The 16099-nt window shown below is 33.3% G+C and overlaps 1 protein-coding gene across 1 annotated transcript; it reads left to right on the top strand.

The window, feature by feature from the left end:
- The first annotated feature begins 3030 nt into the window (after nucleotides 1–3030).
- On the top strand, nucleotides 3031–14757 carry LOC149925398 (uncharacterized). Its single transcript, XM_090160064.1, has 6 exons — nucleotides 3031–3309; nucleotides 4759–4829; nucleotides 12397–12469; nucleotides 12598–12906; nucleotides 14441–14515; nucleotides 14575–14757. Exons 1-6 carry the CDS (start codon nucleotides 3121–3123, stop codon nucleotides 14707–14709), a joined length of 852 nt encoding a protein of 283 aa, XP_090016190.1. The 5' UTR covers nucleotides 3031–3120; the 3' UTR covers nucleotides 14710–14757.
- Nucleotides 14758–16099: the final 1342 nt, after the last annotated feature.

Below are 16099 nucleotides of genomic sequence, written 5' to 3'. Positions count from 1 at the left end.
ATGAATAAATTGGAAATTCAAAATCCATCCATACTGACTACATTTTAAATAACATTAACCACGGAATATTAATTATTAGGGCAACTTTTTCTTCTGTATATTCTTTATCTGAGGATGACACTTCTAACTCGAGTGTCGAGACCATAGAACCTTTCATCTTGGGCATCCGAAGACGTTTTTAGGAGTTTTAATGATTCCGTGCAACAGTAGGTGCTAGATGTATATTATTAATCTCGAGTGTCTCCGAACTGTCCAAATCATTATGTTAGCTGTAACTCCGCTATAGTGTTGTTTTTGTACATACCGATATCACAAATATTATTAAACCATTAAAACTGTATACTTTTATCCCGGTTTTGTTGAATCTCAAGGGAAAATCCAATTTGCACAAGCTTCAACCATTTTCAGATCTATTTAAATTCACATAATTACTATAGTTAAATTATTATAATTTATTCAAAATTGTATGTAAAACAAGTTGGTAAGCCAAAATATACCTCTCCTCGGAAGAGTTTTATTTTCAGTGAAGCGTAACTGTATCCGTTGTTCTGCGGTAGAACGCTCACCTGTCGTGCAAGAGGGCTCGGGTTCGAATCCCGGCCGATTAAAATATTATACTACACCCAATGACCAAAAGAGGCGCTTTTGGAAAAACATTTTCCCTGATTATAAGAAACTGGGTACGCCCCGAAAATGCGAACGGGTTCGCAGGCCTGAAAGACAGACAGACAGACAGACACGGTGGTTGTATAACCCCTCCTAGGGTACAAAGTCCCCTCGGAGAGGTAAAAAGTAATATTTCAAACTTCAAAAATTTTGCTTAATTTATGATAATAAAGCCTATATTACAAGTTACAGAAACTTCCTTAAAGTCTAAAAAGTTTGGTTTTAAAAAGCTGTAGTTGGTTTCTTACGTCTATTTCTAGTTCCTTCAGAACAGTGCAGTGTGGTCGCGCCATAGAAATCTCATAGGTAACTAAAATGCTGCCGCCTACGGCCGAGCTTGACGCCAGTTCGCCTTGAACCTTCAGCCAATGAGAGGCCGTAGAGTGGTTCCGCGAAGGAAATCCTCCTTGGATCCGCTACTATAGCGGGAGATAGTTGACGTCATTCTCTCTGGTGACATAAAATTCTTGGCAGAACCACTCTTTGAGCTCTGATTGGCTGAGATCTGGCTATCGTCTGCTACGGCGTTTGGCCCATTTGCCAGTTACACGGCAGCATTCTAGTTACCTATGAGATTTCTATGGGTCGCGCCATGGACTAATTAACACAGGGACACCCCAGTCCCATGTTATTCCTATAGGGAGCTCCGAAAGACCCTTGTTAAATGCTCTTCCTCTTTTTATCCCCCCCGACAGAATTTTACTCTGGTCAAAACGTCACAAAAAGGAAACGGCTACCGCCATCTAGTATATAGTTTTCAATATCATCTAAGAATTTTGAAAATAGCAGACCGCTTCTATCTTTGTTTTTACAACGGTCTTTTTTGCCGCGACAATACGTTTTATGATAGTTTTTTAGCATTAGATAATATTTTTATTGGGAAAAATGAAAAACTCTGTGTATGAAAATCGTGTAAAAGTGATTCAAGATACAGCATATGAGTATGTTTTATACCATTCCCTAAACCCTAAATCATCATCATCTACAAAATAAAACCAATATTACAATAAAGAAATTCGGAAATTGATAGCGATAAAAAGGCTGTTTATTAAGCCTTGGTAAAGACTTACCAGACATAAAATTGACATCCAATCATCTTTTTCCCTTTTTTTAGGTGGATAAATGAACATCGTTTCATAAGTTATTGAAGAAAAATTCATTTTCTATTTAGTTCAAATTAAGAAGGGCAATTCAAGCTAATTTAAATCCGAAAAACGAAACTGTACGCGCCACAACATGGTTTAGTTTCTTAGATGGCCCATGGATTAATCCATGGATGGTCATTTGTGGCGCATGTATTTTCTTTCCTATAACGCATAGCTCGCGAAGGGCATAGCACCGAGGAACAAACCCTCAGATTTCATTGGGCCTCTACTTATTTTCTATCTCTATGGTCCATGGAGCTTTAATGATTAGTTCATGGTGGCACTGGAGTGGATAGTGTGGACTAGACATACTGGACACCATTGAATTGGGAATAGTACCGCTAGAATGACATAGGTGCGTTCGGGAGTCGTGGTCGTGGTTTCGCCAAGGATCCTATATGTTAGAAGGATAGGTAGCCCTCCTGCCAGCCCGTGTTTTCAAAACGCCAGCAGCGCCGTCGATATTAAGAGAGCCTCTAAACGTGGGACATCTTGTTTCTATTCCCTCAAGGACAAATTTTGGCGGTGCTTCCTCCATGTTTTGTCCTTGACGGAATCTATCGCGCATGACCCACCGACGGCGCTGCCATTTTTTGTCCCTCGCCTCATATCCTTTTAACATATAGGATCCTTGGTTTCGCAAAAAAAATTCTGAAATTTTGTTTCGGCACACTCAGCCGTCAACTCTATCGTTTTATGGGTGGCGCCAACTCTCTCTTTCAAAGTGCATCAGTATTAATAATTCAATTGTATAGGACATAGTTCCCACATAGAAATCTCATAGGTAACTAGAATGCTGCCGTGTAACTGGCAAATGGACCAAACGCCGTGGCAGACGATAGCCAGATCTCAGCCAATCAGAGCTCAAAGAGTGGTTCTGCCAAGAATTTAATGTCACCAGAGAGAATGACGACACCTAGCTCCCGCGATAGTAGCGGAACCACTCTACGGCCTCTCATTGGCTGAAGGTTCAAAACGAACTGGCGACAACATGGACTAATTAACACATGTTAATTAGTCCATGGCGACAAGCTCGGCCGTAGGCGGCAGCATTCTAGTTACCTATGAGATTTCTATGAGGTCCCACCGCTAACAGCAGATGGCGCCACCAACAAATGATAAGAGTTATCATTTAAAAAATAGTTGTTTCGCGGAAGGTAGATGGAAATTGTCATTCTAGGCTTTCTAGCGGTACTATTCCCAATTCAATGCTGCTTGCTAAGTTGCTAGACACTGCCTTTAAAATTACTGCCGAGGCCCGTTTGATATATTATAAATTGTAAATTTTATTTTTTAATAGTTATTTATTATGGAAATTAAAATGGAAGCAGGAAGTTTTCAAGAAAGTCGTGTAGTTGAAGATGATCTTAAAAGCACTGTTGTTGAAACAATTGATAATAAGAGTAATGTAAAAACATTATGTGATTTTGAGGACTCATTTCTTCCTTATGAGAAAAAACATTCAGCATTGTTGAAAAAATGCCAAAGTATTCAACAGGTAATGCTAACTAGTGTTGACTTTTTATTTATGTTGTGACATTTACTTGTACAGATAAAAGATTTAAGACTCTATTCGAATTTTTAATCATAAGTAACCAACATCTTAGGTTCATTAACTTCGGATAATGTTTCCTAAGGTTGCTAGAAATTGTGGATGCTCTTTAATAATAATAATAATAATATGGTCTTTATTAAGCTGATTTTCAAGGGGGGTCCCGGTTAAAATATACAAAGTCTGTAGGTAACGAGACAAATAATTAAAAACAATACAGTTTACATCTACCCAAATCTATTTTAAATTTGAAAGAAATGAGATTAAACTATGCACCTAACAATCAAATGCTGTGTTTTGACATTACTATTTTCGATTCGCATTTTTTCATTTAACTTAATATCTTCGGTTTGGGGTCAAGAATTTTTTAGATAATGTATGAGAAGTAGAATGTTATATCTTTTGAACTGTAGTTCAAAATTTAAGTTAAGTTTAAGCAGCTAACCAAAATTTTACTATAAAAAATTTAGAGGGAGTATAGGGATTAATGGGAATGTTATGAAAGAAAAGTTTTTTAATCCTAGATGCGTTCAAAAGAAGCGTCATTGTAACTTTTAATAGCTTTCAACTAAGGCTACATAGATGTAAAACTAAATTTCAGCTACTGAGCGATAAATTGAAACTATCAACATATATTTAATTCTTAAATTAATTACTTCAACATAATTATTTATTTATTTTTTAATATAAGAATGGCTGCTCAGCAAGCAGAAATTGGGTTTTTATTTTGAGCATTGATGTACTAAACATAAACAATACATAAAACATGACAGAGAAAGAAAAAAAAAGAGCTGATTAGGTCAATAGTTAATTGATTAACTCTAATGTTAATTTTCACGGTAATAATAAAATTCAATGGTAGCTTCATAAATGTTCTTAATATTTTATTTCTACTTTTGAATGTGTTTTATGTTTCAATAAGTTTTGTAGCAATTTAACTAAGCTGGGTGAGGGAATTTCGGTCATATTGCATTATCTGGGGGTTACAAGCAGTGCAAAGTTTCTTTTGTGACGTATACAGGAAGATCATTATGGAATCAATAAGTCAAGTTATGGTTAATTTAACCTAGCTACTGGTAATTGGCTTCACAAGTCACTGGTTGTGTGGTTGGTTGGGTATTAGCTTAGCAGATTTCTTTAAGTGTAGGGTTGCCAATTAGCGAATAAAATTTATCATTCTATAGCATTTTTTTTTTATTGTTTTGTGCTTTTATTAATTGTGGAGGCAAATGTGAGCTGATAGCGTCCAATATTAAATTTTTATTTCAAATTATAATTAAAGAAATTTTAACAAAGTATAATTAATTTTTTTGCATCATTTGTCAACTTTTTACCAAGTACTATTTTCTAACAATCTTATTTTCTCTTAGTTATTAATTTTTTTGTGTATTGCAGGGTAACGACAGATTGGTTAATAGAATACATAGAGTCAGGAGACTCTTGAAACAACTTCGTAAGGAGAAAAGGTACAACTGCATCTTCATAATATAGTATGACAGGCAGCCTAGCAGCTCTATAATTCCTATAAATTACTATATTTTTCAACCTATCCTATATTCTATGTTCTATTAAGTTTGAAATTAAATACTTATATATTTAGTTTCATAATTCATGATGGAAAGCTATCGCTACGCCCTCTCTCCGTTGCCGACTTCCATTGACAATTGAAAGCTGGTGGCACGGTGCCACCTGTGCTTGTTTCGCAACTAAAATCGTATCTGTATATTTTAATTTTGTAATTTTGTAAAAGTATTATTGAATTTTATTCCACCTGAAATTGGTGTATAATATCCTATGTTTGAGAAATTATAGTTCTATTGCTCGTAGCGTAGTAGGCATACGTCATAGCTAAGTCCTGCCTTAAAACGCCGTTATGACATTATTTATTAGATCACAGGCAAAACACCACACAGCCCTGCGCATAGGTGTAGTTCTATAATTTATATTTTCAAACAGTGCAGACTAAGTTTTTAAATAGTAATGTAGTATTGTTTAACCTGTCAATGGGTTTGTCGTGTACCTTACTTTAAGAAAAAAAATATTGAGGAGTCTACCAAAATGTAGCAAACGCTTCAGCAGTGGCAGTCTCATTTTATAAACAGATAACTTAATAGCACATCCATTACCTATTCAGTTTGTCTCAAAGCCTTGGAATATAACTTTCTCACTTGTAAGAAGATAGATAACCCATTTATTTTTGAAGGAGTCAATGACTGGAAACAAGCTAAATATAAATTTAAGGCTAACGAAAAACTAAATGTCTCCATGAAGCCATTGAAAAAACCTTAAAGCAACTGTTGGCTCTATCATTGCCATCTGTATTATAAAAAGGCCCTTGTTATTAGAGATGGCCATGAATCTATCCGATTCTTCGAAAAAATTGACTTTAGTGGAGAAGGTGGTGCCATCTATTAATGGCAAAGTTGTTAGAAGTATATTAAATTAGCTTTGAAAATTCTTAACGATTAGTATATATAATAATACGTATTGACCAATTAACAAATGTTACATTTAGTCACGTGTTTCTACATCTACCACAAGCTTAGAAATGATCTGGCAAACCTGTAGATTCCCCGGAGCTGGAGTGGTTGTGATTTTTAGTCAGAGAGAGCACTCAGTTGTGAACAGTCATGTATATATGTCATTAACAAGTTTTATTAAACCTTTTTAATAATGTTTCAAGAAAGTCGTTTTTGTTACCACACATTCCCCCAACAGAAGTTAAGTTCAAAATAGCCAAATAATAACGTCGTCAGAGAGTCTTTGTAGAGTATTATATTTAGACAACTTATACTTCATTTAGTAGGCTTTAACCTAAACTATATATCCGATGGTAAAATTATTTTTTTAAATTACTGTAATTTATGTCATTGACCAATATATAAACGATCCAATCAACGTGAGGGGTATCTATAAGTACCATTCTTCTGGGTAAAATGTAGCTTAACTAACTTGTTTTGATTACGACATCTGTTGAAAAAAGATTTACTTGACGTCGAGCCGACACTTGCTTTAAAATGAAATGTGAATATAGTAGATTAGTTCACTCAGCTCACAATGAAAATATGACAAATGCCAGAAACGCTCTGAATCAAATTTTCGCCTCAAGATTGCCAATGTGAGGACATGTTGAAATGGAGTCAAACTTTTACCAATTACTTCAAACACATTCTGAAGATAGCTTTTCTTTGCTGTCTTGGCTAAAACGAAAATAAAAAGGCAAGTGGCTATCACCTGAAATTCAAAATGAAATATTCCAAGCTATCGCACATGACACATTGAGGAATGTAGTGCATTCAATCAATGACAGGAGTCCAGCTTTACTTTTGTGGTTTTTTTATGAAACTACTGATGTTTCAACACATGAATAAGTGTTTATAATCGCTTTGAAGTTTTCAAGAATTTTCTTCGATCTTACAAGACAAGTACAACAGCAGACACTCTTTTATAAATAGGGGAAGACGTTTTAATAAAATTTAATTTATCTTTTGGAAATTGGTCAGTATGTCACTGGTTGTCTGCATGGTCTTCAGGAAAAAGTCAAAACTAAGCAGCTGTCATATTTATATTTCTCTCAATGTCCTTCAAGAGGTGTTAGTTTCTCGTCGCAAAGATAAATTGTGGCAGGATACCTTAGGGGAAGAGAAGGTGTTTCTAGAGGTGAAATATTCTAAACCCCAGTTTGGGAAAGGAATTTTATTTTGGTCAGACATTGTCTATTGCTGCCATCATTTAGAGGAATTTGAAACTAGCACTTTCCACTCTAGAAACTCCTCCTTTGCTCCATTAGTGAAACGTCAGCTAGGCTTAGACACCCCTGGGTATTCCTCGCGTGTGTAAATTTTTGAAAATATTTGACACCGATTCTCAAGCTCACGCGTATAAAACTCTTAAAAGATTACTTTAAAAAAGTATATTTCAAACTAGTTGATACTGTCATTTGCACAATTGACGAAAGATACCAAAATTTTGATGGGGTTTAAAATTATGCGACTTAGAAGAAGCTTTAATTAATTCGCTTAACACGTCTTAAAGTAGTGAAACAGCTGACTTGAAAAGAACATGTGGAAGGAATATTCCCAGAAGATTAAAATATTGATCATCTGCACTTCAAAATTCTGTTGAAAGGTTGATTTAAGGGGGAGTAGTTGTGATCTATGAAGGTGCAGATATTGAAAATGTTTTAGGTTTAAAGAGTTTTGTTTTTGGAATTTTTAAAAGCAAAAAATATTTCTAAAATAATTTCCATCGATTTTCCTCAACTTTTATATATTTGAGCCTTGAAACTGTAACAGTAATCTGAGAAAATTTTTAATTGTAAAGGAGTACGCGTGTTTAGTTCTTAATTTTTTCTATTCTAATCGAAATATTTAAACCAAATTTTAAAATCACGCACATTTAACCATGGATAAATTAATAGGGCTGTATGATCAAAATCTAGAAAGAAAAAGACAAAAATAAATACGAGGTAGGCTACATTACCTGATATGGCACCATATTTTTCAAATGAAAAGCTTATTTCTGGGCTTCTGGCGTTGATTTTCAATCCGATAGACGTCTGCTACGTTGTTGTAACTAGCTCATGCAGATTTATTTTGCAAATTAGTCCCTCGTAATGAGTTATAACCTAATTAATTTGCTTTTTTTATATGTTAAATTAAAATATAAAAGAAATTAAACAGTTAGAGGAGTTGGCAACGTTCTATGTAAGCTAATTATCTTAATGAATTTAATTGATGTTCTATAAGTCATTTACTAAGTTCTATCTATCATAGTCTGCATCTTTTTAAACTTTTCGTTTAAAGTAGAATCATGAATTAATTAACCTCATCAATCCATGGTAGAATTACACATAACAACCCGGAGCTTTATACAGTTTTGGCATGCCTAATGAAAATCTGAAGCTCCACACAAGTTGAGTAAGCACTGGTAGTAAAAAAGTGACTTAAGAGTTGCATTAAAACAGCCATGTTTCTTTCTAGAAAGGCCTATGAGAATTTATTGTTATTGGAAGAAAAACCATGACTTATCCTTTCTAAGCCAAACGGCAAGACACACGGCTCTCTTTGCACTTGCAGGCTCTCTCTATAGGAAGAGAATGTCATCTGTTGATCTAAAAATAGAAGCGATAGTTACATCCAAATTTTCTCTGTTAACTTGAACACAGTCTTGATTAAATTTATTGCAAATCTCTTTTATTTATGACTTTTTTCTAGTTTAGTTTCTGTTTTATATGTATATATACAGTGATTTCAGTGTCACGTGATACAAGGTCACCCTTGCTTTTTCCCATAAAGAAAAATCCCTCACAAAATGCCGGCCATTGAGAAAGCTTCAGAGTGAAACTACTCTATTTATATACAGGGTGTCCATTTTTAATCGAAAAAGTTATTTTTCTCAATAACCGTTGTAGTTAGAATTTTGAAATTTTTTGTGTGAATTGTCAGTACCGGGGGCCATTGTTGTACATAATGTTTATCGATTTTAAAATAATATTTTAAAATTTTGATAAAATAAATTTTGATGTATTGGAGCTCGTCAAATTTTGTCAATGAGAAAAATGTAGAGCGACGTTGAAAACATAAGAATAACGTTTGGTCGTTGAAAATACAATCATTTTTCATGAAATTACACGCGTTTGAAAATTGACTTAACGGGTAAACAAAATAATTGGAAAAATCAAAAACTAGAATCTTTTGGATGCAGTGGAAGTCGTAAGACAATATTATTTTTAGGATGAACTAAATATTATTTTTATTTATTTAATGCAAGATTCTAAATTTCTAACTCTCATTTAAATGCTATATTACCATAGCACATTTCCGTTCAGTAAATACTCGGGGAACCTTCAAGATTTCACGTTTCTAATTTCGGGGATATTGTTTTTGGACTTTCGGTTTTTTTTCATTAAATTAAATTTAAATAAATAAAACTTATATTTAGTTCAGTCTAACAATAATATTGTCTTACGACTTCCACTGCATCCAAAAGATTCTAGTTTTTGATTTTTCCAATTATTTTGTTTACCCGTTAAGTTAATTTTCAAACGCGTGTAATTTCGTGAAAAATGATTGTGTTTTCAACGACCAAACGTTATTCTTATGTTTTCGACGTCGCTCTACATTTTTCTCATTGACAAAATTTGACGAGCTCCAATACATAAAAATTTATTTTTTCAAAATTTTAAAATATTATTTTTAAAATCGATAAACATTATGTACAACAGTGGCCCCCGGTACTTACAATTCACACAAAAAATTTAAAAATTCTAACTACAATGGATATTGAGAAAAAACACTTTTTCGAATAAAAATGGACACCCTGTATAAGTTAAATGCTGTCATTTTACATGTAATCCTTTACAATTTAAAATTTTCTCAGTTTACTGTTAGTTTCAAGGCTCAAATTTAAGGGAAGGGTTTTGAAATATATAAAAGTTGAGGAAAATCTATGGAAATTATTTTAGAAATATATTTTGCTTTTGAAAATTCCAAAAATAAAACTGTTTAAACCTAAATCATTTTCAATATCTGCACCTTCATAGATCTCAACTACTCCCCCTTAAATCAACCTTTCAACTGCTTTGATAAAAGCATTTTTTATTTAATAGCTGTCCCTTTTCTCTGCCCCACAGGGCATATTTTTCCTAAAATTTATATTTGTAAAATAAAGCCATAAGTTGGAAAATAAAAAGGTTTTAATTAAAAAAATATTTTTAATAGAACAGATCTGCTCTTTGCTGTAGGATATTTTACTATATTATTGAATGTAATTAACCGTATTTAAAATAGTTTTAAATATATTATACTCAACTTAACATTTCATTGTTTTATGTCAAATTGACTTCTAATTAAATCTAGTGCGAAACTTTTTATTTTACATCCCCAATAAAAGTGAACCAGCGTTAGATCATCTAGAATCGCCAATTGTAGAATTTCGCAGATTGAATCCTCGGAATGTAATTGGTTATTTTTGCATAAAGTCATTAATATTGAAATTGAAAGACGTAAGCTACTTGGATAGGTTTATTTATTAAATATACAATATTATGACATATACATTCTGTATTTATAGTATTTTGGTATTTGAACTCAATATGATTATGTAATATGAAAACTGAACAGGGAAAACATTACAGATCAGTTTTGTAATGTAATATTGATTAAAAATAGAGAATGCATATCCTTGCAAGAACGCTTATCTAATTATTACAATTTATGTACAATAGTTTATTTCGATAATAATGATGCGACAGAAAGCTTGTAAAATTTGACAACAATGATGTGGCAAAAAGCTTGTAAAAATAATATCTCCAAGATACAAGCAGGCCAGCTAAATATTTCTTAAACCCACATCTCTACTTATCAAGTGCTTATCTTTCCCATAGCCCATGAGAGATGAAATATTAATTTTTATCTTTGAGGCGCCAATTTCAAAATTTTATTAATCGGTAAAGCCCTTAATAGTTAACAATGATTAAAATACTTAATAATAATAATTGATACTAAATAATTAATTTACTGGGAATTTGTTACATTCAGGCCTTTGATACCGTACAACATAATATATTAACACTATCTTTAAGTGACATGGGTATTGATGATAAAGCTCTACTCTGGTTGAATTCATATCTAGAGCAAAGACAACAATGCGTTTCATTTAATGGTCACATATCTACACTCGAATACGTCAAACATGGAATACCACAGGGCAGCGTCTTAGGGCCCACTCTTTATAACGTATATACAGCAGATCTCCATCAAGCGCTTAAATACTCGAGGGGTAACGAATACGCAGATGATAATGCAGTTATAACAGCGAAACAAAACTTAAATGAATTAATAACCATGGCTGAAGCAGACATGTATAGCTTAGGAGAAAAACTAAAAAATAAAGGATTGTGTCTAAACAAGAACAAAACTAAATTTATGCTCTTCTCACCGAATAGAGAAAAAAAAAGAAGCGGCTGGTCTTCAAACGCTATGTGCTAATACTATTGAGAGAACGGAAACTATGAAATACCTAGGACTATATTTTGATGAAGATCTCACATGGAATAAACATGTTCAATATACAGTAAACAAAATAAACTCAAGAATATGGCTGCTTAGACCTCTTCAATGTCACCTTACAAGTGACACATTGCGTATTATCTATACTTCATTAATAAAATCAATAGTGGAATATGGAATAATATTCTACGCTAATACAAATAAGAATGAAATAGGGAGACTAGAAAGTGTAATCAATCGTGCCATTAAACTGATCGCAAAAAAGACAAAATTATCTTCCTTAACTGAATCAAAAAAAATTGCAAACATACTCTTTTCAAAAACTTAATATTCAAAATCTACTTATATTTATGTTCAAGATTAAAAATAATTTATTCCCTATGTATATTCAACAGTGGTTCCCGGATCATACCAGTGATATTATAACTAGAGGTGTAGAATTAAACTTCTTTGCTGGAAATAGCTATATAAAATATACTAATAAAAGTACTAGAGATAGGGGTATTAAGGCATGGAATGACTTAAATACTACTCTAAAATCTTATGGAACTGTTAATGACTTCAAAAGTAATTTAAGAATATTATTAAAAGAAAACGACGTGACTGTTAAAATATGAACCTAAGCTCATATTAACTTAACTTAATAATTCGGACCTTAATTTAATTTAAATAACTTTATTTTTGCTTTGTACAATTTTAAACAAATGGACTCTTTTGTAAATAAGATCATTCTTAAAAGATGTTACAAATAAAGCCTTTTATTATTATTATTAATAACAAACCCGTTAAGCTATCACAAGCCTCCCTAATACTGAATATTGGGCATGAAAATCGCTTAAAATTTAAAAGTGGAAAAAAAAGCTTACATTCTTGATAGCATTAATAGTGCTTACAAAGTCTATGGAGAAGCATGTTGGCCCCTTATAAAGATTCCACTATGCTAATTGTCATACTTCTTATGCTATTTATCCTATTAGCCACACAAACATTATTGGTGATATTTCTTATTTCATAATTATAGAAGTCTTATGATGAGATTAGATCACTATGGAGATGAATATAAAAATGTTCCTTTGGGCAATAATGAAATTCAGGTTTGTTAAAATGATAAATTTTATAGTTAATAGTATAAAAAAATAATTTTCACTGAACAAGTGAAAGAAAGTGTTTGCTGAATGCTATATAAGATAAATTTTATAACATATTAAAATAAAATATTAAGGACAACGGTGGATTGCCAGACACTGTCAACATTAAGAAGTCACACTCGTCAATGTCATTGAGTAAATCGCACCAGTTATCACAAGGGAGTAGAAGTCATCAATCTGGCTCATCAAATAGTTCTTCCAAGAAAAGATCGAGCACCAGTAATAAGCATCATAATTGCGGTTCTTTGCCCAAGATGTTACATAGTGACAAAGAAGAGAAGTCAGGAGGGCCACCCATTAAGAGACCAGCCAATCCTTTCTTCTTATTTTGTCAGGAAAGAAGAACTGCTATTTTAGATGCCCGGCAACGTCAAGAGAATAAGGTGAAGTACAAATTGAGAAGCTCATGAACTGCTGGATTTTTAGGCTTAGCAGATGTTTATGAGCATCTATTGTTAGCCACTATGTGCTAGGCTCAGAAATAAGGGTAGTTTAGTGGTCAAAAAATACCCTTATTAATTGCTTGGATGACTTTATTTATTCCAAAACTGAGGGTCAGTGGCCATAATTTACATAAAAATGATCACTTAAAAATAGGTTTTTTAAAATTTAAAATTTTAGTTTTGTGTGACCATGACTATAGCCATCTGTAGACCTTCAATGCCCACCTTTAAACCACTTGTTAGTCTAGGCGCCATATAATTTTGGGGTTTTTTTTTTCACCTCTTTGAGACCTGATATAAAATGTTACTTTGCTTCATCCCCCCCCCCCCTTCAATTGGTCAAATTGTGAACCATAGGCAACTATTATCATTTTTATTTTTACTTTTTATCTAAAGTTAAATTTAACTCAATGAAAATAAAAATTTGTGATACTTATGAAAGATATCCATCTGTCTATGTTGCTAATGTTATTTGATTGAAATATGTACCTTTGCAGGCTTCCTCAGATATTTCAAAAGACTTTAAAATTCATTAACCATCTAAAACTGAAGTTACGATTTTTATGTAAGAAAATATCCACAGCCATTTTTACATTTTAAACATTAGATGATGTATATGAGCGATACATTTTGCGTTAAGCAGCGGTGTATGCTTCCCAAGTTTGATGGGAAATTTGTCTAATTGAAAGTGACTTAAGCCTGCAAAGATATATTTCATATAGTAACTAATCTTGTATGTTATAAACGTTTGGTTAACAATTTTTAAACAATATTTGCAGATTGTGCTCAGTATAGTAATTCTCCCCAAGTATAAATAAAAGCTTTCTTGTTCTAATTGATCCCAAAAAATGTGTTAATAACATTACAGTTCGTTTATAAATGTATTACTAGATAAACATTAGGTTTGTGATAAAAACAAAATATAAATATAATATTAAAAGTAACTATACTACATTAAAGCAAGTGGTGGCTCGACGTGAAGTAGCTTTTTTCAATAGATGTCACTAGTGTCAAAATTTAAAAGGCGGTACTTATAGGTATCCCTAGTGTTGATTGTATTGTTTGTAAATTGGTCAATACCATAAATTACAGCAATTATAAACAATATTTTTACATGGGATGTATAATTTAGGTTAAAGCCCACTAAATAGAGTGCAAGTGGTCTAACTATAATACTCTACAATAACTCTCTGACATTATCATTTGTCTATTTTAAATTTTAGCTCTCTAGTAAAGTTGCATTTTTCTAAGAATCTGATAGATTCATGGCCGTCTCTATTAACATGGACCTTTTCATAATACAGGTGGCAATGATAGAGCCGCCACTTGCTTCAAGTAGTGCAGTACTTGAAATTAAATGTAATTTTTCTAGAAAAAATTTAAACCACCTTAAACAGTGGAAATATCTCCTTAATGCTTAATGATTTTTTCTTATTTCATTAAATATACTAAATTTGTTCTAAATTGTATTTAGGGTGAATTGTCACACCAAGAACTGACGAGAATTTTAGCCAAAAATTGGAATAACTTGCCTATACAAGAAAAAAAGGTAAATTGTGAGAATCATTTCATTAACTAATTATTTAACCTTCTGAATTTTATTTTCAGGTTTATTATAGAATGTATGAAAAGGAAAAATACCGTTATGAGCAAGAAATGAAAGCACTCAGTTCCAGTTTAAATAGTTCTAGTAATTCATTTAGCACCGATATAGTTATAAAGAAAGAAATAGTTGATAGTTGATGTCTGATTTAAATCATATGTAATCAAAATAAAATTATTTTTAAAATTGACGCGCACGAAATATTTACTTTATCATACCTGGGAAAACTAAATAAAACATTGAAAGAACTAAAAAAACCTTATTGGAAGTAACACTTTTCTTTAATAATTTGTTTATTATTATTAATGAAAGGGGCGAAGGGCTAAAGACATGCCCATTCGCGCACTTTGACCAGAGGTCCATTGTGCAACCCCGAACCTTAAGACTTAAAGAGCCCGATATCCAACGGAGAATCCTCTTGGCCGGCATATTATAGAAATCAAGTTTCCAGCTGATGCATACCAAGATGCTCAAATCTTTGGGCCGCGTAGTAATCGCACCTACAAAGCACATGAGAGGCGGTTTCCTCCTCAGCCTGACATGCCCTACAGATTGGATCATCACTGATTCCAATCAGGTAAAGATGTCTGTTAAGGAGACATGACCTGTTAGTAGGCCAATGACCAACCTGATATTAGATTTGGAAAGCGAGAGCAGCTCCTTAGCTCTCTGCCTAGAGGGGCCCGCGATAAACTCTTTAGCCTGCCTTTGCCCATCCTTCTCAAGCCAAAGCTTGATTTGACGGTCAGTCATGGATTTAGAGATAAGGCCGCGCACTATGCTAGGGGGGATAGGAACGGCAGGTTCAGGACCAAAGAACCTAGCCTCTACTCCCTTCTTGGCTAAGACATTGGCCTTCTCATTACTGAAAAGATGAGGTAAAATTAAATATTAGCTTTGTCATAAAGTTGTTTAATGACGTTCACGGTCTATTTAAATTGGCCGCCATCCAAATTGATGACGTCATATTTGGCGCGGTTTTTGTTATCGCGTAGCATGCGTAGTTGACCCCAGTTTTTTTAGACTAGCTTACGTTTGATGCAGTTGGGTCATTGCACTCCCTCTCCCTCGAGTATGGTTGTAATTAGTTAATACTTAATATTTATTAATTTATTCGTTATGTTAAATTATAGTTTTAAATAAACACATTATGTTTTATCCTCCGTATTTATTAAACCCTACTTCAATTACCATAGAACCCCCTAAGGCCAGGAACCCAATAGAGCTGAACTTTATTGCTGGTGCCTAGCTCCGAGAGGAGATTCAAACAGCTGGTTGAGAGCCTTGAGGGCCGCTTGGCTATCCAAATTAATTTGGATAACCTTACCATGAAGCTTCTTTTTAAGACAAAAGTCAACACAGAAGCAGATAGCGGCAATTTCCGCCTGAAAAACACCAAGGCTTTCAAAGAAACCGAGATTGCTAGTATTATTATTATTATTGAGTGGGGTGGCAAGCCAAACACTTCGACCTAAGGTCCATTGTGCATCCCCAAACTGGGGGACTTAAGTAAGTCCTATTGCCGACATA

Source organism: Leiobunum rupestre, chromosome 10, assembly GCF_980474605.1.
Source record: "Leiobunum rupestre chromosome 10, qqLeiRupe1.1.hap1, whole genome shotgun sequence".
In the NCBI taxonomy this organism is placed as follows: Eukaryota; Metazoa; Arthropoda; class Arachnida; order Opiliones; family Sclerosomatidae; genus Leiobunum; species Leiobunum rupestre.
The sequence above is the reverse complement of the archived record's forward strand: the minus strand, read 5'-3'. Positions and strand labels throughout refer to the sequence as shown.

Coding starts and splice junctions, on each gene's coding strand:
- LOC149925398 (XM_090160064.1), top strand. CDS start 3,121: ATGGAAATTAAAATGGAAGCAGGAAGTTTTCAAGAAAGTCGTGTAGTT. Junction 3,310..4,758: donor AATGCCAAAGTATTCAACAG/GTAATGCTAACT, acceptor TGTGTATTGCAG/GGTAACGACAGATTGGTTAA. Junction 12,470..12,597: donor TGGGCAATAATGAAATTCAG/GTTTGTTAAAAT, acceptor TAAAATATTAAG/GACAACGGTGGATTGCCAGA.